General features: G+C 36.3%; 1 protein-coding gene across 1 annotated transcript in view; it reads right to left on the bottom strand.

The window, feature by feature from the left end:
- Nucleotides 1-24,080, bottom strand: part of NDST4 (N-deacetylase and N-sulfotransferase 4) — a 376,202-nt gene that overhangs the window by 76,457 nt on the left and 275,665 nt on the right. The window contains 2 exon segments of the mRNA XM_043973174.1: nt 1,348-1,439; nt 1,442-1,529. Of these exon segments, the coding sequence (XP_043829109.1) occupies nt 1,348-1,439; nt 1,442-1,529 (180 nt within the window).

Raw genomic sequence — 24,080 nt, 5'->3', positions numbered from 1 at the left:
TAGACTCTTCTCATTCCCCCCAGATGCTAGTGCTTTCCCTTTTAAGGCTATCTTCCATCTACTCTGTATTTATTTATGTCCTGATCTAAGTATATTTTGTCTCTCTCAGTACAATGTAAGCTCCTTGAGAGCAGGGACTTTGGGGGAAGGGGAAGATTCCAAGTGCTCAATTCAATGTCTGACTCTTAGTAAACATTTAATAAATGCTTGTTGATTTATTTATTAATTATTTAATCTCTATGGGTCTTAGTTTTCTCGTATATACAATGAGAAGTATGGACTAAATAAGCTCTAAGGACCCTTTAAGCTGTAAATCTATGTTTCTATGTATATTGCCAATGCCAATGATGACACTTTATGGAACATTTTACAATTTACAAAGTGCTTCTATGAGAACACTTGTGTTTGATATTGCCTTAGGATGTGTTTGTATATTCCCATCTCCAGACCATGGATTTTTTCACAGGCTGTTCTTCATGTCTAGAAAACTGTCCCTCCTCATTTCTGCCTCTTGGCTTTCTTCAATGTAAGAGAAGGCTTTACTGATTCCTCTTAATGCCAGTGCCTTCTCTCTATTGATTTTCTCCGATTTATCTCACATGTGTGTGTCTCTGTGCTTGTGTCTATATTTTGTTGTTTTATATGCTGGTTGTTTCCTCGATTAGAATGTGCTCTTTAAAGAAAGCTCTTTCTGTCTTTCTTTGTATCCCCAGTGTTTCTACAATGCTTGCCATGTAGTAGGTGTTTAATATATTCTTATTGACTGATTGAATGACTAGCTAGATGAGAGGGAGAAGCTCTAAAATGCCCCAGTCCTGGTGATCACACACTAATGAGGGTACTCCTTTTGCACTGAGTGCTTAGTGGGGGATCCCACAATATGCACTTTACAGACAGTTTATTGATTCTATGAGTCAATATAATCCAATGAATCAGGAACAATGGACATCAAAGGAAGCAAGCTTTCTCCCAGATAAACAGTAAAGTCAACAACAGACATGCCCAGTCAAGCAGTCTCCGTGAGGAAAAATATTATTCACAGGGTCTATCATCCTTTTTGAACAATATAACCACTGGCAAATCTCTTCTTTTTGGATGGCTCTATTTATTCCTAATTCACATGTTTATATTTGAAGAAAATTAAAATAGTAAAGATGCTAAATGTAATATGCCACAGGATGGAGTTGTAATTGGTTAGTTTTTTGGAAGGTACCCTCAGTTACCTTCCAAAAAACTAACCAATGTGCTAGGGAAGAAGATGGAACTTGACTAAAAGGAGAACTTGGGGTTTTCTGTGGTTTTCACAAATCCGTGTATCCCTTTCCCCAGTGGGACATTTGTAGTTACCTGCCAGAGAGGGTCTTTTTGCTCTGGGAAGAGCTCAAAGTACTTGTGAGCCAGCAGCACGGGAGGCAGAGTCTGCAGTCTCAGGTTAGTCAGCTCTGCACAAAGTTGGCCAAGTTCACAAAGGTATATAACCCCAGGCGGTCATTCCCATAGTTGGACAAATGGGTCATGAAGATGCTGATCTAAAAGAAAATTTGAAAGTTCAGAAAATATTAGATGTTACAATACCCAGAGTAGGTGGGAAATTCTCTTGAGAGATTATATACTGTGGTTTGTTGGGAAGGAGGCAGATATACTATTAGTTGGTAGGACCAGGAATTAGAAAATTTGGATTCCATTACCAGCTGGATGTATCATTTCTGAACACAGACATATTGTAAATCAGTAGTTTTCCTATTTGTTCAAGGGTATTGTGACTCCCTTCACATTGGTTTAGTTGGTTTTGGAAGAGATTCAGTCACAAAAGAATCTTTAAAATCAAGGAAATTCCAGTTTCACTTGTTCTTTAGACTGGGACAAACTAATTTAGGTTCTTCCCAACAGGGCACAGTGGAAAAATCACTGGCTCTAGAATCCGAGAAACTGACTGGAAATTCTACCTCTGAGTAGATGGCCATGGGCAAATGTTTTAATTTCTCTTGGCCTTTGTTTCCTCATCTATAAAAGGAAGAAATTAGACTAGATGGTCTCAGAGGTCCCTTTTAGCTAGAGAACTCTGATGTTATATATCCAGAAGACTAAGTCTAAAACTGGACCAGCCTTTGGAGAGAGTAGAATGCAGCCTCCTGTATAATTTGCTTTTGTAAAGTCTCCTGTGTATTTGCTACATAATCTCATTTCTCCTGAAGAAAAAGAAATATTTCTCATCTTACAATCTTTATAATTAAATTTAGTGTTTGCTTCAAACTGGTTACATTTCAGACAAACACAATATTATAGTCTCTGATATATTTAGTCTCCTCTTTCTATCACTCACATCTCAATACTAAATTCAGAGAATCATTCTACTTACTGTTCTCATTACTTAGGTTCTTGAACAGAGACTAAAGATGGAATTCGTTCAATAGAAGCTCCTTAATATATAGTCATCCTCCCCACCCCCCCCAAGAGAAAAACATAATTTAATATGCAGCATGATTATCTCATTGCATGAGGGGGCACTTAAATTTGTAAATAAATTATGAAAATACAATTATATATCTTAATTGCTAAGATATATAAACAAAAAATTTACATTTGAACCTAGAAATTTATAGAGAATAAAAGTGAAATAAATAATATTGATCTAAATTATAATTATCACTTGTAACAAAGATATTGATCTGACGCATGAACAACTTTTCAATTATTTTTCATTTTTGGTCCTTAACCTTAAATCATTTAAATGTATAAACTCTTGTTATTTCACTCCACCTGGATATATATTTATATACCTATGCCTATACATACACATACACATATATATGTATGTAATTTATCTGTGTCGTTTCAGCTGTGTCTGACTCTTCATAACCCCATTGGGGTTTTCTTTGCAAAGATACTGGAGTAGTTTGCCATTTCCTTCTCGAGCTCATTTTACAGATCATGAAACTGAGGCAAAGACGGTGACTTGCCCAGGGTCACAAAGCTAGTAAGTGTCTGAGGTCACATTTGAACTCAAGAAGAGAAGTCTTTCTGACTCTAGGCCTGGCACTCTATCCACTGTATCATCTAGCAATTTATAGCACCCTAAATGTTTATGTTAAGAGTTTTTGGTCCAATGAGAGGGAAAAGGCTGATATGAGAAAAATAACCAGACGTTATAGAAAAAATTTGTACTTTGATTAAATGCATAGAGAAGGAAATGAATGTATTTATAGAAAGTTATTGGCTCTACAATAAGGATTTCATGTTTTTTGAAAAAGTTTACCAAGTCATATGACTAATGTGACTTTAAGTGCTCATCATGTGATTTTGCTATAAAGCCTTAATTACTGACCTTGCAATAAGGTCTGTGGCCACAAACATTCTTCATATGATATAGATCCACTTTTGCTGGATTGTAAAAAAGACAAAACTCTAGTCCTGCCTAAATTCTTAATGCCAGAATTCAAACACAAGAAATACATTAAAGTTGAACTTGTTATACCAAGGTGATTGTGCAACTTGTTGATTTATTTTGATTTATGTATATAGAGAAAGTCAACAAATTAAGTCAAGAAGCATTTATTAAGTGTCTAGTATGTGCCAGGAACTTTGTGGACAGGCAATTCTTTCTGCAACATTTATACTGAACAACTCAGGCAGATTCACTTCCAAGAGAATAATTAAAAGTAATGAAGGAAGATGCTATTTGCATCCAGAGAAAGAACTGATAATTAAAATTATGTATAGAATCATTTCATGCACACATATATACATACATACATACTATATGTGTGTGTCTATACACACACACACACACATATATTTGTGTCTAATGGTAGCCATTTTTAGGGCAGGGGGTAGGGTGGGGAGAAGAAAAGAAAAAAAAGGAAAAATAGAAATTTACATAACTTTATTATATATTTAAAGGAAGAGCACATTATACATAATTAAAAGAAAATAATTTTAAAAAGAAAAAAAATAAAAATAACAGGAGCAACTACCAATCCATGGTATGAAACAAGCTATATACTCTTTAATATCTTAAATGACATCCTACATTGGTGACAGAAACATTCTCAAGAATTGTTTTGTTTTTCCTTTTAAATATTTGAATCAGGTACTTCTTTCCCATAACCCCTCACCCTCCTCCAAACCAAAAGATAAATAATAGCAGTTGGGGGAGGGGAGGGGAAAACTTGCTCTAAAGTGTTATCTTGGCAACGTATATTTTTCCATTTTAAAACTGACATGGTAGAAGATAAATTATTTCTGGAAGCTTAAATAAAAACTTTCAAGCTCTTGTAAAATTATGGTATCCCAAAGAGACTATCATTGAAAGACTGCAAATTTCTCCTGGAAGGTATTATCAGTCTTATCTTATTTCCAGTCCATTTTCCCCCTGTGGTGTAATCATAGAGTCTTATTCTAAAGGTTAAAAGGTGATTGGCTTTTGTGAAGAATATTTTTAAACAGTGTGTTTATACAGAAAGTTAAATTCCCTTACTGAAATGTTAGTTGATTTACATACTGTTAATGGAAATCTATGAAACACTACAACAAAACACTTGGGATGTACCTAGGATCTGTGTGGTGTTCTCTTTTAAAATGTTGATCAATCTACAGCTGCTCCATTAGCTCATTATGGTCTAAGTAGCAAGTGCTGTCTTCACGGAGGTTAATTTCATAGTTTTCCAGAATATAATAAAATAGCAATCGTTGGTAAATGTAACTGTCATTGTCATCTTGAGAATTCCTATGTAGTTACCCCCAAATAATCTGCAGCTGATCTCAGCAAGTGTGCGTTTAACTCATGTTAATATTGTGATTAAGAAATAAGCCATTCTAAGAGTGGGTTGGGGGTAATTATAGTACCCTGGGAGTGGAAATATTGTAAGACACCAGGCTACAAGCTGAACGACTGAAACCATGTAGAAGGTAATAATGTCCTAGAAATTGATTCCTTCCACAATGGTGTGGTGATTTTAAGATGGAACTTTTGATGATACATATGGAGTGCTAAAGACTGACCCAATAACAGCTAAGGTCCTGCTTCATTGCTATTGGAAAAGTTATTTTTATAGTCCAGACAGAAGGATGTTATTATTGCGTAATAATGGTATTGTGGCTCTTTTAAAATAGTCTGGTGCAGACTTTTAAAATCTGAGTCATTTTTTTTTTACATAGGCATTTCCTTAGAAAAATAAGCTTATATGTAGTGAAGAAAATAGGGGTATGATACAGTTGGAGTTGTAGATTAGCATATGAAAGGAGAGAAGAATATCAAAATGTTACATTGCCCTAAAAAGAGTCATACTCATACATTAGAATTTCCCTTTGCTGAAAGTGGAGAAAAAAAGTACTTTGGTCATATAATTGCAATTACTGTCATATATCACTGCAGTGGGGTGGCATGTGTCTGTCAGGAAAAATTAATGCAAGTACATTGGTGAATTGACGACACTTTAAGAAAAAAAAATCCGCAAACACAGCTTAACTGTGCACACATGGTTTGCTAAAAGCATCTAATTTGCAGACAGAGCATTTTAGTTTGTCTGGCTAGACAAATGGATTCATTTTTTAAAAACAAATGTAGACAACATGGGAAGATAAGACATTGTGAACAGACATGCTTGGGTTCAAGACAAGCAGTGTTGTAAAATATGAAATATGAGACAGTTAGCCGATTAATTTTCACCATCTTTCACAAATTTGCAATGAACCATTACCTCTCACACAGTTGTGCCTCTTTACTTTCTTTGGGAATTTGCCATGTGTCTTTCTGTTTTTATCACTATATGCTTAGGGACAGGATCCAAAATACTCTTAAAGGTAGCACATGCATGGAAAAAATACAAATGTGTTATGTAGGTGCAGCTATGTTATAGATGTAACTCACTGGTTCTTGATATGTTAGCTTAGAAAAAAGGTACCAATTCCACTACAGAAAGGTTTCATCTTTCAAATGAAAAATGCAGGCATCTAGACCAATGGCCCAAAAAATGATATGAGGTACTACCAACCATTGACAAGCTTTATTTCACCTTCATCAAGTCTTAGGATGACCTGAGAGCCTTTGTTATTGCCAGGTATAGCTCTCTGTCAGTTTTTCTCCTCTCCTTGGTAAATTTCCAAGTGTGTGTTGTGTGTCGATCAAATAACATACTCTGGGCCTCTTAATGCTATTAACAACACTTCTTAGTTTAAGAAAATGAAAACAAAATTCATTCTCAGTCATAAAAAAAATATAGAAAACATGCCCAGTGGCATTTAACTTCTCATGGCAATATTAATATGACACAGTTTTCTTCACACTTAAACTTAGATAAATCTGAGAGCCCACAAATGTGGGTTCTTCCTAGAAAGAAAAAGGAAGAAAGGAAAGAAAGGAAGGAATACAGAAGAGAGAGAGAAAGGAAGAAGGGAAAGAGGGAAGGAAGGAAGGAAGGAAGGAAGGAAGGAAGGAAGGAAGGAAGGAAGGAAGGAAGGAAGGAAGGAAGGAAGGAAGGAAGGAAGGAACATGGGCATTATGTGTTTACTATTTGCCAAGCATTACGGAGATATGATTACAAAAGAGATTCAGTCACTGCTTTTGAGGAGCATAACATCATCAAGGAGGAGAAAGCACATATAGGAAAGTGGTAGTCACAGTATCACTTGCAGAGATGGTGAACCAGGAATGGGAAAGTCAATTGCCATATTTTTCCATAGTCATGACCATATTGATTTGACTGTGGTCACCCTGTTAAGGGGTTGGTGCATGTAGGATAGGCATGTTTCAGCAGAGAATACGACCATGGCCAGGTTGGATGGTTGGACAAAATGTAAAATATGGTTTGGGGTCTGGGACTGCCTATGTACTGTGGATCATGTGAGTGTGCACTCACTGACTAACCAATCAATATCACTTGGCCCCAGAGTTATGGACCCCAGACTAAGTCGATTATGTCACCCTCGGTATGGTTTCTGACAGACCATACTCTGAAAGTCCAGAGGATGTAGTAGCATGAGTGGATGGCAAGAAGAAGGTCAGAATGGTGCAGATTTTAACCTGTCTTAATCACTCTGATTCTTGTCAGTGTTTTCTCACAAAAGATTGCTAAGTTACTCAACTTGCTAGAATCCTTTCTCTAGGCTTTTCTTCTTTATTTCATGTTTTGTTGACTCTTATGTAGCATTTGAATTATACATCAGCTTTGCCTTATTCTCAGCATATGATTAATTTACCTCTTCTCACTCTAAAATATATATATATATATAATATAAATACATAATATATAAATAATATATATAAATGTATATTAAAATAAGATAATTATTACCTTTGTTAGAGATTAAAATTCTTTGTGAAATCATCAGGAAAATATAGTTCTATAGTTTATTAACCATGGAATAGGTTGCCTCAAGTGTTAGTGACCTCTCTATCACTAGAGGTCCTTAAGCAGATGTACAAACACTTGTTAGTGATGTGAAGTAAAGCTTCATGATCAGGGAGAATTGAATCTAAAGAACTTTGTGTTCCTTTCTCATTTAAATCTCATGATTCTTAGTTTGGGCAATAATTACAGTAAAATCACCATCCATCATCATCATTATCATCATGGTCACCAGCATTGTCATTGCTGCTACTATTGTTGTTTCTCTATTATTTACATTCACTATAAGAGCTACTTTTTTTCAATACTTCATAGTATTTCTTATTCAGTAGTATGGCTATTATTGGTCATAATAATCCCATCAACAAAGGCAACATACAAAATGGGCCTTGGACTTGTTCAACCCCCTCAATTCCTATAGCAACTTTGGTTGAGCAGTACAAAAGGAGCATAATTGTGCTTAGAATCACACATATTTTAGACTACTTATTTAAAAAAATTACTGTTTGGCTGACAGATGTGAGATTTTTTCTGATTATCAGTGTATAGACATTGTTACTGGAGGAATTGAATGCCAACAATATTAATCTCATTATCTGTGAAATCAGAAGGTAAAAGAAGTTATAGTTTCATGAAAAATATGGTTCACTTATTCTCACTAGAGAGCAAATGAAATTGTTGTGGGTTTTTGTTTTAGCAATCAAAGGCAACAAGAAATATTGCCTCATGGGACATTTGGCTATCTCATTTTACCATGTTCATGATCAGCATTAATTAAAAAAAAACTTCAGGAAAATAATTGTGATTAGAGAGTAAAAAAGACCAATTTTATGATGAGGACTATAACCCCCCCCCCAATTAATATACAAATGCTTTATATTGGGTGAATTAAAGGCACAGGTGGGTGTAGAAAGGGAGGGTGAAGAAGCTGAAATATATACCTTAGAATTAAGGAAGCAAAGAGTTCTGTAAATTACATAGAAATTCCATACAAATATATCCAAAAATATTTTTTGTGAAGAATTGAGAGGTGCTAGACATAGGAAATGTGAAAAAATTACAAAAACTAAAACATTGTGTCTTATTGGTTAAGAAATGATCAATTGCTGACATCATAGTCATTTCCAACTCAGTGTCTAAGTAGGGTAAGAAAATTTACTTCTTAAAAGAAAGATCAAAATCAAGAACAAACTAGAAAAAAAAATATTAGAAGATTAATAAGATCTAAGCTGACCATTTAAAAAGAGTTATTAATGAAGAAAATGGGAAATAGATAAAAGAACAAACATAAGAAAACTTAACAGATGTACATCAATGATCACAACACAGAGATCAAAAAAAGCTAAAAACCACCTTAGTGAGTATACAATTAATCTATTTGACAAGCAGAGAAACTTGGCAGCCAACTTCAACATAAGGTGTTTTTTTTCCCCAAAATATAAACTTATATGTAAATTTTATAGAGGAAGATTGTGGATGATTATGAGCAATATAGGGAGAAAAGAGCAAGAAGTGAAAGAGGGGAAAAGTTTATAGAAAGCATGACAAATGGTTAAATTAAATGAGCTTTTTGATTGTTTTTAAGGATAAAACTCAAGGGAGCAAAATAAACAGATAAAAATCAGAAAAATCAATATGCATTTATTCAGCAGCTACTATTAGCCAGGCACTGTTATAAGTGCTAGGGATAAAAGGGAAACTATAAAACTGTTTCAGCTCTCAAGGAGATTAATTACATTCTATCAAGAAAGACTCAATGTTCATACATAAGTTCATGCAGAAAAAATATAAGATAGATAGTTCAGGGAGGAAAAAGCACTATTAGTTCGGGGCAGTAGTGGGGAGTTAGGAAGATTGTCTATGTTGAGGCTTGAAGAAACTCAAGGTTTACATGAGGTAGAGTCAAGGAGGTGAGCATAAGGGATGACCACTACAAAAGCATTGTACAAAGAGATGTGAGATGGTCTGCCAAGTATGAGGAGCTTCAAGAAAACTGCTTAGGTGAGACTGTAGAGTACAGGAACTAAGGTACTGTTCAGTAAGGATGAAAAGGTGGATTGGAATCAAGTTTTGAAGGGCTTTAAGAGCCAAACAAAAGAGTTTGTATTTGATCATATAGACAATAGGGAGTCAATAGAATTTGTTGAGTAGGTGATGATATAGTCCAGGCCTGTTCTTAAGCAAAGCATTTTGTTCACTTTGTGGAACATGGATTGGTGTAGAGAGAGACTTGATAGAAGAACTCCAATTAGAAGGCCACTGAAATAATGGAGGAGAAAGGCAATGACAGCCTTTACTATGGTGATGGTATTTGAGTAGTGAGAGGGGTAAAAAGTGGCATAGGAGATAGCATTGGACATGAAATCAGGAAACCTGAATTCAAGTCCTGCCTCATATACTTATTATCTGTGTGATCTTGGACAAGTGTCAACCTCTCTGTGACTCAGTTTCTCCTGAACATTAAATAACAAAATTGGAATCAATAACCTCTGATATCCCTTTTGGGTCTAAATTTTATGATTTTATATATGAAAGGTTTTGAAGAGGTAGAAATTGCAATGTTCCCAACTGATTAAATTTGTGGAGTGACAGAGCACAAGGGGGTCAAGGATACAGCTGAGATTCTAGACCCAAGAAATTAGAAGGATGTGAGGTCCTCTACAGAAATAAATTTCTTATCAACAACAATAACAATTTTATAGATGAAGAAACTGAAGTAAATAGCAGTTAATTGACTTGTCCAGTGTCACATAGCTAGTATATGTATAAAATCAGATTTAATCTCAGGGCTTCCTGACTCCAGACCCACACTCTATCATCCACACCAGTTAACTTTATATATCTTTCTATAAATCCTTCTTCAGAAGAATCGATGGCAAACACCAATAACCTAGCCCCCCCCAAAAAAAAAAACCTTAGCAGACAGAAAATGGTTGGTTACTGATATGAGAGTCATTTCTAGACTAGCTATCTTTTGAACAGTTGGACAATGGTCCTTAGTAGAAAGAAACAAAGTCACTACCATATTTACCCAAGTATACCATACTGATTTTCTTCATTAAGAAAAATCAAGCCATGCCATTTGGACTGGATTAGCACAGTCCATCTGTGTTATGAAGAAGTTAAAAAGTGATCATGGAAACAATGATGCTTCTGGATTAGACCAAGTATATATGAAGGAATCTTTGCTAGAATCAACATTGTTTTGAGGCACTGAGCAATTTAGTTCTCAAAATATCTGGAAGACATGAGGATGTTGCAATTAATTGGAAAAAATAACTGCTATTATTACCAATCTAGTGTTTGATAAATACAAAAATCCAGTTTGGGGTACAAGAACTCACTATTTGACAAAAAATTGCTGGGAAAACTGGAAAGCAATTTGGTAGAAAGTACATATAAACCAACCTCTTACACCATATGTCAAGAGAAGGTCAAAATGGATACATGAATTGAACATAAAAGGTAATATCATAAGCCAATCATGGGAACACTGGATACTTTACCTGTCAAATCTATGACTAAAGAAGAAATTATGACCAAATAAGAGATAGAGAACATTATAAGATATAAAATAGATAATTTTGATTACATCAAATCAAAAAAAGTTTTGCAAAAACAAAATTAATGTATCTAAAATTAGAAGGGATGCAGAAAATTGGGAAAGTTTTTACATCAAGTTTTTTTCTGATAAGCCTTCATTTTTCAAATATATAGAGAACATAGTTGAATTTATAAGAATACAAGTCATTACTCAATTGATAAATGGTCAAAAGATATGAACAGGTAGTTTTCAGATGAAGAAATAAAGCTATTTATATTCATATAAAAATGCTCTAAATCACTATTGATTACAGAAATGCAAATTAAAACAACTCTGAGGTACCTCTTCACACTGAGCAGATTGTCTATATGACAATAAAAATAAAATAACCCCCCCCAAATGTTGGAGGAGATGTGGGAAAAATGGACACTAATCTATTGTTGAGTTGTGGATTGATCTAGCTATTCTGGAGAGGAATTTGGAACTATGCCCAAAGGGCTATTAAACTGTGAATACTCTTGGAACATGTAATAGCACTACGAGGTCTGTATTCCAGAATTTTAAAAATAGGAAAAACACCTACATGTACAAAAATATTTATAGCAGTTCTTTTTGTGGTGGCAAAGAAGTGAAAATTGAGGTGATGCCCATCAATTGGGGAAAAGGTGAACAAGTTGTTTTATATTATTATGATGGAATACTATAAGGAATGATGAGCAGAAAAAACTTGGGAAGGCTTATATGAACTGATGCAAAGTGCAGTAAGCATAACTAGGATAGCACTATACACAGAAACAATAATATCAGACAATGATCAACTCTGAATGCCTTAGATATCTTCAGCAGTACAAAGATCTAAGACAATACCAAAGGATTGATGATGAAAAATGTTATACACCTCCGAGAATAGCTAATTTACGTTTGAATACAGATAAAGGCAACTTTTTATTTACTTTCCTTATTTTTCTTGTTTTTTTTCACCTGTCTGTGTTTTCTTTGTAACATAACTATATGGATATATATTTACATGACTGCAAATATATAATCTATATCAAATTGCTTTCTGTAGGAGGGAGGAACAGAATTTGGAACTAAATTTTAATGTTAAAATTGTTTTTATATCTAATTGAAAAAAAAACATAAACAATTAAGAAAAATGCCTATAACAGAGAGAAGTCAAATGGTTTGTTTGAGAAAGTCCTACATGAGATGGTACAGATGAGTCCTGGATCAAGTGATGTCTGGTTGAGATGCTGCATCCAGGTGTAACTATGGGTCTGACACTCCAACCACATTTCTGCTTGGGTAACTCAGGATCATCACAATCAATCTACTTGAAATTTACCCTCATTTTTCCCTTCTTTCACTTCTGCCTGTGCTTATACCTAATTTTCTACTTGGCTCTCCTAAGTGGAAACTAAAAAATGAAACTAAGAACAAGAAAACAAATCATATTTTAAATATTAATATTCTTATAACATTACATAGCAACAAATCATTAAATGTGACATTTTACAAAGAATAAACACATAGTTGGCATAGCCAGGTGGTAATATATTACTGGATATGGAATTGTTTAGGAGAAGTGGCATAAAGGGTTGTCATTACATAGATATATGTTTGTAAAAAAGCACATTGTTTTAGAAAAAAAAATAGAATCAAAGAGGCCACAGCTTTCAGATCTCAATCTATATTATACATAAACATAAAATCATTTGGTACTAAGAAAGACAAAGTTAGATAAGTGGAATGAATTAGATAAGGCAGAATCAAGAACAATCAAAGCAATAACCTAGCATTTGATTCAGAAAAGAACACAAACTATCAGTTAAAGAATTTCCTGTTTGTAAGAACTGTTCAGAAAACTAGAGATCATTATGACCAACAAAAAAGTTTATCGCACATCCAATACCATATTTCAACATAATAAGATGATTCAACTGCAATATAAAAAGTTATTTTAATAAAAAACAAACAAAACAAGGAATGGAAGTATCTTGCACTATTGGTGGGAGAAAGAATTCCTAACCAAATAAGGATAGAAAGATAGGGGGGCAGCTAGATGGTACAGTGGATAAAGCACCGGTCCTGGATTTAGGAGGACCTGAGTTCAAATCCGGCCTCAGACACTTGACAGTTACTAGCTGTGTGACCCTGGGCAAGTCACTTAACCCTCATTGCCCCACCCAAACAAAAAATTAATTAATTAAATTAAATCTGCCAGTAACAAAACAATAAAAATTTTTTTAAAAAGAAAGAAGAGATCATAAAATGATAAAATAAGCAATATCATTACATAATTTTTAAAAAAGCATTTGGAAAAATGACATCATTGCACCTAGCATAAGAAAATATAATATATATTGGGGGGGAAAATTGCATCAGGAAGGAGGAAACAAGAATTCATTAAGCCCCTGATATTTGCCAGGCACTGAGCTAAGTGTTTTACATATATTCTCCATTTGATCCTCACAACAAAGCTGGGAGGTAAATACTATTGTTAAGGGCTAAAATTCTAGCTAGTCTCTCTAAAATATCTAATGAGTGGTCGCCAATAAACTATAAGCTTTAGCAAGAGTTAGACTTTTAAGCATTATTAAGGAGAATAAGAATTTGGTAAAGAGAGAGAAAGGCCTAGATTCCTATCTATTAAAGGGAGAGCACATTTCTAGCTCTGCTCTCCACCAGAGTCCTAAGGAAAGAGACAGTGAGCACCAGTCTCTTCCTTCCTCCTCCCACTAGTCCGCATCACTTCCTGATGCCAAAAGAAAAGACTCCTGGTCTGGCCCTCAAAGACCTTCGCTTCATGGTGGAACTCTTCTACAGTAAGTCTACAGTAAGTCTCCAGCAGGTGGCATCATTCCAATCGATTACACTATCATTATCTCCATTTTACAGTTGAGAAACTTAGGCAGACTGAAGTTGAATGATTCGCCCATAGTTTCACAGCTAGTAAGTATCTCGGGCTGAAGCTGAAGACCCAAGGGCTAGGGTCTTCCTTGCTCTAGGCCAAGTGCTCCATCTTCTGTGCCATCTAGCTGTACCACATACAACTAAGTGTCTGATATGAAAAATATATGGGAAATTAACACAAATATAAAATCAAGATCGACTCTTTATAAGTTGTCAAATATATGGGGAATGATTCTCAAAAGAAGAGTTTTAAATTCTTAATAACTATATGAAAGAGGGAACCAAATCTCTAATGTTAAGACAAACACAAATTTAAAGCTGTGTTTGGATTTCACTTTACATCTAGTAGGTTGGCAAGATAGCAACAGACAGAGTCAATGTTATAGGGATTGTGCAATAGAAGGTAAGTTAATATACTGTTTGTAGCCCTGTGAATTCATCTAATCACTCTGGAAAATGTATGTAGGTAAAGAATATAAAACTCCCTTAGTTTTAGAGCCAGATATCCCACTCATGCATCCCAAGGAGGTCCAGAAGGAAAGGCTTAATATATACCAGTATATTCATTTAGCCCTTTTGTAATAGCAAATAACTGGAAACAAAGTAGATGTCCATCCACTATATAATGACCAAATGGTGGTACACGAATATGATAGAATATGTTCTATAAGTAACCAAGGAGGTGGAGTATGTCATGATAAAGATAGTTGGGCTCAGAATCAGCAAGAGTGGGCTCACGACCTACAACTTATGTGAAGTTAACCTGGCTCCTGCCTGAATAACTTATATAAATAAACACAAATATCTTATATACTAGCTATGTCATCCTTGGCAAATCACTTCTCAGTGCTCCCAAACAAGTCTCTAAAATAATCATTTGAAGAAAGGTGTCAAACTGAACTATTAGAGGGAGTTTTTGTGTTGGGAGTTCTATAATGCTAATGAAATCACATATCTGGGCTCAAAACAAAAACAAAAATAAAACAAGAAAAAACATATGAAGAACTCAGAGAAACATGGAAAGACATGAAATAATAGATGAAAACAAGCAGAACTAGGAAACAGTAACTATAACCACCTAAATGGAAAGAGCAATATAATCAATAAACATGGCAAATTATAAGGATTAGGCTTGAAGCCAGAGAATAGTTGAGAAATACACCTCCTTTCTTCACTGAAGAGGATGGAGACTGACTGTGGAATATGGCAAACATTGTCAGATAGGATTAATGTATTAGGTAGTTTTGTTGAAATGCTTTCCCTACACCTGTCTGTAAAAATCTCCATTATCAGAGATGATTCACTGCATAAATGGGGGGGGGGGGGAAATGGGGCATGTTTAAAAATCAATGAGATAAAAACAAAAGGTGTCAATTAAAAAGAAATTATGTGCAAACCAAGTTTTTGTAAAAGTGAAAAGTAATGGGGGCAGCTAGGTGGCACAGTGGATAAAGCACTGGCCTTGGATTCAGGAGGACCTGAGTTCAAATCCAGCCTCAGACATTTGACACTAGCTGTGTGGCCCTGGGCAAGTCACTTAACCCTCATTGCCCTGGAAAAATAAAAAGAAAGAAAAGTAATGGACAGCTTGTAGACTCCATTGTTATTGACACAATAATAAAAGATCTAGAGGAAAGCCCCCATGGTGTTGGGCTGACCTCACATGGAAGATATATAGGAGAAAACAGACTGGTTCCATAAGATGAGGTTCTGGCCAGCATGCAGTCTGCACTATCAGAGAAATTTGTTATTGTTTGTCCTTTGTTTTAGAAGAAGAACAATGGCATCATATGATAATGTCCTGACTTGCACAAGAATTGGATTTAAGTGAGGCAGAGTTGCACAAAGTCATCAGTGTTACTCTCTTTTCCAGACTCATCAAAGTTCAATGGTAAGACTAAAGTCAACATGATCATCAATGACCCAGGATGAAGTGGATAACCTTGGCATCTTTGACGTCTGACCTATCTCTAAGTGCTCCACAGTGCCTGCTTCAGCTATCTTCATGAATATTGGAACAAATTGTTCTTATCTGCCCATTCTGCTGAGGGGAAGTCGTCACATGTTTGGGGTAGACATCCCCCTAACTCACTGTCAGACTTTACGCATGTTGGTTATCCTCATCAGAGAAAGAAACCATCTTGGTAAGATTTCAGCCATGAGATTTGGGGAAAATAGACTAAACTAGAGCTAGAGTGGGGTTTCAAACATCATCTAATTCAACCATCTCATTTTCCAGAAGAGTAAACTGATGCTCACTGAGGATAAGTCAATCAAGTAATAAAAAAAATCAGAGGTGGAATTCATAGAATCATAATAGTAATAAAGAATGAATTTAAAGGAATAAATAAATAGAAAGGCATTCTTGAAGCATGTATTATGTGCCAAATACTGTACTAAGGAAAGAAAAAAGAACAAGACAATATCTGGTTATACTTTCTTCCCATCCCCATCTCAACCTCTTGATGAAATAGTTCAACTCTACATTGTATTCTTCTCTCAAGTCCTTTGCCCCTTTAATCTATAGAATACTTTGTACTGATAGACCTCAGTCTTGTCTTATTCTCATCCTCAATGGCCTTTGCTTTTTTATTTTGGTGAGGCAATTGGGGTTAAGTGACTCGCCCAGGGTCACATAGCTAGTAAGTATCAAGTGCTTGAGGCCAAATTTGAATTCAGGTCCTCCTGAATCCAGGGCCTGTACTCTATCCATTTTGCCACCTAGCTTCCCCAGCCTTTGCTTTTATTCATTTGCTGTTGAACAAAATCATGAAACTATGTTGACTGCTTCCACTATGAATTTATGTTACATATCTCAACTGGTCCTCAATGCAGCAGGGTAATTATTTTACTCCTCCCTAATCACTTCACTATCTCAGTAATCACAATAGCATTTCCAAACCATCTCATCTCTCCTTAAGCCTTTCATAGTTCCTTCTCAGCTGAGAACATTGCTTTGTTATCTCACTGAAAAAAAACTAAAACTTCATCTTCTCCCCTCAACTTCATCTCATCCACCAAGATGCCTTCCACTACTATCTCCTTTATTTTTATTTCACCAGAAAAGGTTTCTCTTCTCCTAGCCAAGGCAAGAGACAAGAGAATTCTCTAGAGACAAGTGATTACGTTGAATCCCATCTTCTCCCACAGATTTCTCTATCATCCTTTCTTTATTCACAGATCTTCAATCTCTCCTTGACTAAAGGCTGCTTCCCTAATGCCTACAAACATACCCAAAGTCTCCCACAGCCTCAAAAAGCCCATATTTGACCAGTCTATACCCACTAGGAATTGTCTAATATCTATGCTCTGTATTGTGACTAAACTCCTTGAGAATTTAGTCTTCCTTGAGAATTGTAGCCTTCTACAATAAATGTCTCTATTTTTTTCCTCTTATTCCTTTCTTAAATATCTGCAGTCTGGCTTCCAACCTTATCATTCAATGAGACCACTTTCTCCAAAGTGATCTCAGTTAATAAATCTAATGGTTTCCCCTCAATATCCATTATTCTTGACCTTTCTTCAATCTCTGACAATGTTAATCACCCTCCTCCTCTTCTCTCTCTAGGTTTTCATGAACCTACTTCCTCCTGGTTATCCTCCTACCTAGTTGACCATTTGTCAGTTTGCTGTGCTGGATCATTATCCTTCTAACCATAAGTGTTTCATGAACCTTTGTCCTGAATTCTCTTTTCTCCTCCTTCTATATACTTTCATATGGTGTTCTCATCAGCATCCATGGATTAAATGATCATTTCTATGTTGATGATTCCCAAATCTTCCTATCCATAAGGAAACTTTCATTTGACCTCTAGTCTTACAGCATCAATTTGGACATCTTGAACTTGGGGTCCTAGAGACATCTTAAAATCAACATATCTAAAACTGAATTTATTCCACCCCCTCCATGCAATCCTCCCTTCTTCCTAACATCATTATTATTGTCAAGGGCAGTATTAACCTCCAAATATCCTGGATCATAACCTAAGCATTATCCTTAATTCCTGACTCTCACATATCCAATATATTTCCAAGTCCTGTCATTTCTACCTTCACAAAATTTCTTGTATCTTCCTTCTTCTCTCTCCTGACACTGACAACATCCTGGTGTAGACGCTCAACATCTCAATACTGCAATAGTCTTCCAATAGTCTGCCTTCCAATTGATAGTCCAGGTGTTCCCATACACACATATGATCACATTATCCCCATATTCAAACCACTCCATTGGCTCCCTATTATATCCAGGATAATATATAACATTTTCTATTTGTCTTTTAACTCCCTTTTGAGCCTGGTCCTTTCCTATCTTTTCCAGACCTACATTTTATATTCTTTGCATCCTCTCCATGGATTCTCAACCTAGTGACACTGGTCTCTTTGTTTTTACTCAAATGACTCTTAATCTCCTACCTCTGGGCATTTTCATGGTCTATCCCTCATGCCTGGAATTCTCACCATCTTTATCTATACCACTGGGTTTCACTGCCTTATTTCAGGTCTCTGTTAAAGTCCTACTTTCTACAAGGAGACTTTCTTTATCCTTAATTTGAGATCTTTCCCTCTGAGATTATGCCCAATTTAATCTGTATGTATCTTATTTGTTCATAGTTCTTTGCATACTGTCTCCCCCATTAGACTGAGATTCTTGAGAGCAAAACCTTTTTTTTTTTGCCTCTCTTTGTATTCCTAGACACATACAGTGCCTGACACATAATAAATGCTTAATAAATGCTTCTTGACTGACTGATCTTTTTTCAAAGACCTAAGACCCTAATTAGGGGAGATGACAAATGAAAGAGTTCCATTTCAGGGTAGATGGAAAGACACAGGAGTCCTAAAGATGCTGGGGCTGGCCAGATGACATGTAGAAATCCTTAGGTTACATGGATCAGTCAGATGACATATCCCCTGGCTCCTAGACAGTATAGAGGAAAGGTAAGGCAGGAGGATATTACAATTTGGTAGAAGGAACGATATGGTAAGGTATTCAGCTCCTTCATGTCACTAGGAATATTGGAGCTGATAACTCCCATTTCATCCAAGTGATATAAGCACATCTGCTTATAGGGTCTGGATGGTGAAGGGAAGGGACCAAGGAAGTCCCCAGTTGGTTGTCTCTACCCTGCAGTCAAAGATGGGGTCTTGATGCAAAGGGGTGAAATAGGAACACAAGGTAAGGTGGTGCACTTGCTAATTCTTCCCAGACATTTTTGTTATCTCAGAAAATTTTCCTTCACTATAACCAACATGCCCCTATAATGGTGATGCATCGATAGCAATATAACCTCAGTAACCCAGTGCTTAAAAAAACAACATACTTTTAAAATTTCAATTACTTTTCTAAATATTATTGTTTATAATATATAACAAATATTAATAGACAATCTCTGCATTTATAACTGGATCTACAATCTCACAAGGAGGTAATAGGTCCAAAGGGCAGGAAGGTATGCACCATCTTTTGAGGGTTGTTCACCTCATATTCTAACCACAGCATGCTACCTTTCAAGATAAATAATGCCTAAGAGAAGTCAGCTTCCATTTCTACTTCCCTGGATCTACCGGTGGGCCACTTTTCAGAATGGACCAATTGTGTTTAAAAATATGTCCATTAGTTTGTTAAATTATTTATTAGGCTTTTAGCCCTCATAAGAGGTGAAGATAGATGGAACGTAGGGGAAAGTGGTCCCGATAGCCCATCTGCAGGGCTTCAGCTCTGCTCTCACTCACTTCATTCCATAAAAGGTAATTTAGTCTTTTTTATTTTGTTCTGAGCATGGGTTAGAAACTGTAAAAGAAATTCTATATAGGACGAGGCTGAAAATCACCACTTTCGGCGCTGACATACTTTTCGATTTAAAATCATTTGATATAACTGGTGTGCATCAAAGCATCTAATTCCAGTGCATTATAGGCACATCTTGTAACACCTCCTTAGTCTCAGGCTTTTAATAATTCAGTAAATGTTTGAGTCTGTGGATTTGGTTTCCCCAGGTAAAAAGCCCCTCTGCCCACCCAGAGCCAATTATATTATAATTTATTCTTCCATATAGCTCACAAATTTTGTCATCAACTTTGAATATACTATTTATATGCAGCGTGGGATAGAGAAAGTTGCACTGGCTTTGGAACTCAGAGGTCTTAGGGATAGAGAAAGTTACACTGGCTTTGGAACTCAGAGGTCTTAAGTTCAAATCTTACTTTTGTCACTTACAACGTATGTGACCTTGGGCAATTCACTTAAACTCCCTGGACATCAGCATCCTCAGCTATAAAATGAGGAGGGTTGAAATAGATTGGCCTCTGAAGACCCTTTCAGCTTCATCTATGATCCTATACACCTGTACATCACTTACTGAAAATACAATTGTTCGTCTGACTCTTTACTTTGTGGAGGTGGGGAATTATGGGTGTGGAATGATGTATGTAGTGTCAGACTGAAGAGATGTATGGATTTGTCATGCTGAACTTTTTTCCCCTGTTTTTTGAAATCTTTGCTGCAGAAGATGGATCACTGAATAGTGGAAGGGAGAAGGATTTATTCAGAAATGAAGATGATATGAAAACAAAACATTTCAGGCAATTCAGGGACACAATGGATAGAAAGCTGGGTCTGCTGTCAGTCTTTTAAATCTGGCCTCAGACACTTGCTGGTTGTGTTACTCTGGTCCAGTCACTAAGGCTATTTGCCTCAGTTTCCTTCTCTGTAAATTATTGATAATAATAGGACCTATCTCCCAGAATTGTAGGGAGGATCAAGTAAGATAATAATTATTAAAAAGGCTAGCAGTTATTATAATAATGATTATTATTATCCTCTCCCATTCACTCTACATATCCAACCTATTGCCAAGAATTACTTTTTTTTACCTTTATGACATCTCATATATAGGTCCCCTTCTCAACACTGACACTTATTTCATGAGCCTTCTCTACTAGCATAATTTTGGATTGTTCTCTCTGCTTCAAGGCTCTATTCATTCCAATCCATCCCCTAGCTGGCTACCAAAGTGATTTTCTCAAAGCACAGTTCTGGTATTGTTGCACCCTACTGAATAAATTGTTGTTGTTGTTCAGTTATTTCAGTTGTGTTGGACTCTTGGTGAACCCATTTGGCGTTTTCTTGGCAAAGACAATGGAATGGTTTACCAATTCCTTTTCCAACTATTTTTCATTTTTTCCGGATTTTTGTTTTTGTTTTGTTGAGGCAATTGGGGTTAAATGACTTGCCCAGGGTCACACAGCTAGTAAGTGTCAAGTGTCTGAGGCTGGATTTGAACTCAGGTCCTCCTGAATCCAGGGCCGGTGCTCTATCCACTGCACCACCTAGCTTCCCCTTCCAGCTCATTTTTACAGATGAAACTGGTGTAAACATAATTAAGTAACTTGCCCAGGGTCGCACAGCCAGTAAGTGTGTAAGGATTGATTTGAACTCAGGTCTTCTTGATTCCAGGCTTGACACTCTATCCACTATACCACCTAGCTGCCCCAAAAATTAAAAAAAAAAGTCCCAGGACTAGGACCAGATGAACTGAATTTTGGAAGACTTCTTTCTTGCTCTGTCTTCCTCACAGAAGCTATTGTAAATCTCCATCTTCCTTAAGACCTAAGACCTAAAGCCTAGTCCACTAGCTACTCTTGGAAGATAAATTCATCTTCAGTTTTACAGATAAGAGTTAAACCAAGTGACTGAGCTTTAGCATAGACCCTTCCCATTGTTCAGTCATGTCTGAATCTTCAAGACTCTGTGGACCTTATTAAGACTCCAATACTGTCCTTGGGGTCTTCTTGACAAAGATACTGGAGTGGTTTCTTACTTCCTTGGTAGATTAAGGCAAACAAAATTTAACTGACTTCCTCAGGGTCACACAGCTAATAAATTTCTGAGGCTGAAACTGAACTCAGGTCTTCCTGACTCTAGGCTGAGTGCTCTATCCACCCCACCACTTAGCTGCTTCTCAGTGAACTGTAGTGAGTCTCTATTACCAACAGATCAAATACACAATCTTATGTTTGTCTTTTAAAACCATTTCTCAATAAACTCCAAAGGCTCCTTGTTACCTTCTGGATCCACATGTCAGGCACAATTAGCCTGTGCCCCCACCCCCCACCCCTTTTCCCATTACTTAACTCCTTGATGAAAGGGATCAGGCTTAGCTTTCTTCCTTCTCCATGCCATGTTCCTGACTTTCTGGACATCAAAACCATGACCACTGTTCTTCCTCTAATCTTTGTTGTCTTGTCTTCCTTAATTAGAATGTAAACTCCTTGAGAGAGGGGACTATCCTTCCTTTTGCTTGTAGATATATCCCCAACACTTAGCTCTGTGCCTGGTATACTGTATGTATACCTTTCCTTTCTTTCCTTCCTTCCTTCCATCCTTCCTTCCTTCCTTCTCCCTCCCCATTCTGTGTCTGTTCCTTGGGGCTTCCTAGAATGCTCCTTCTTCTCACTTAGTCCTCCTGGTTTTCTTGACTTCCTTTTGAGCTCAACTCCAACCTACTTTCTGCAGGAGCCCTTCCCTCTAATACTTTACAGCAATCTGAATATTTCTCTGGGTGGTACAGTGAACGGAGTGCAGGATTTAGATTTAGGAAGGTCTGTGTTTGAATCCTGCTTCATATATTTACTAGCTGTGTGACCCTGGCCACATCCCATAACTTCTCTGTGCCTCAATTTCCTGATGTATAAAATGGAAATAATAATAATAGCAACTACCTCACCAGTTATTGTGAGAATCAAATGAGTCAACATGATGTAAACTATTTTGCAAATCTTAAAGCTCTCTATAAAAAGCTAGGTATGAATACTATTATTATATGGTTATTTGCATACTGTCTCCCACATATGATCTCTTTAAGGGCAGGGATTATTTTGCCCTTTTTTTGGTATCTTCATCACTTAGCACAGTGCCTGATGCAGAGCAAGGGATTGATTTAAAAAATTGTTGACTTGATTTCATATCAAGAAAAGTAAGCTTACTAAAAGAAAAGAAAAACATGCCCCTGAAAGATGAATAGAGACCATCATTTCCCCAAGAAACACCTCTTCTTTTTTATGAAAAATCCTACCAGTTGCATGTAATAATATTTGGGCCAACAACTATATGTTTTGTGTTTTTGTTTTTGTTTTTGTTTTTGTTTTGTGGGACAATGGGGGTTAAGTGACTTGCCCAGGGTCACACAGCTAGTAAGTGTCAAGTGTCTGAGGACAGATTTGAACTCAGGTACTCCTGAATCCAGGGCTGGTGCTTTATCCACTGCGCTACCTAGCTGCCCCCAGCCAACAACTATATGAAACCCAAGTAACCTTTTCTTTTCTTTATGCTTCTCCTCCGCCACCTCCGTCACCTGGTAAATTTTGTGAAGTTGGAAAAATATGAACTACGATAATTCATGTTCTGAACACCTCTTCTTGCCCAGGCTGCTTCCCTATGTACCTATCTCTTTTTTGTCCCATTTAAATTGCTAAGATGGCAGAATTCACACTTGAGCTGACAGCATTCTTGCTCCTGGGCAGGCAATGAGATGACACAATGAATACTATGCTAGATGAGGAAGCAGGAAGATGAGTTCAAATTCTGCCTCAGACACTTACTAGCTTTGTGAACCTGGGTAAATCACTTAACCTCTGTCTCAGTTTCTTCAAAAGTAAATGGGGATGATAGCACCTACATGCAGAGTTGCCTTTCTAGTAGAAATCTTGGGTTCCCACAGGCTTTGCTAATGAAGCACAAACATGAGAGGTCCCCTAAACTGGAAAGGCTTTGAGTATGAGCTGGCCACAGACTCTGGATCTGTCTTCAAAGGCCTAGCTGTGCTAAATTCAGAGTTCACTCCTAGGAAGTCTGGTCACCAGCAATTAACATTTTTTTAACCTATAGAAACTCATGAAATAGTTCACTAAGTCTGAGTAGTTCTGATATGCAAACTAGTAAAATCGTAAATGTTTTGAAATATTGAAGAAGTGTCATTAACAATGTACAGATATTTAAAAAATAGACTCAGTATGGGTCTCTAAAGAAAAGGCATATACCAGGACTCCTAAAGGAGATTATAGATTCGATTCAATCTAAAATCTACTTATTAATATGCCATAAACTTAAAATTTCCCCTGGTATTAGTATTTGCCTAAACATTAGTTTTTATATGTATATGCATATACACGAGAATGTAAATTATGTATATGCACAATATATACAGTATACCTATATATGTGTTTATACACATACATATGTAATATATAATTATATGTATATGCATCATAACACATCT

The sequence above is a fragment of the Dromiciops gliroides genome, chromosome 6 (genome assembly GCF_019393635.1).
Source record: "Dromiciops gliroides isolate mDroGli1 chromosome 6, mDroGli1.pri, whole genome shotgun sequence".
Taxonomy (NCBI): domain Eukaryota; kingdom Metazoa; phylum Chordata; class Mammalia; order Microbiotheria; family Microbiotheriidae; genus Dromiciops; species Dromiciops gliroides.
This window is presented reverse-complemented; position numbering and strand designations above follow the sequence as displayed.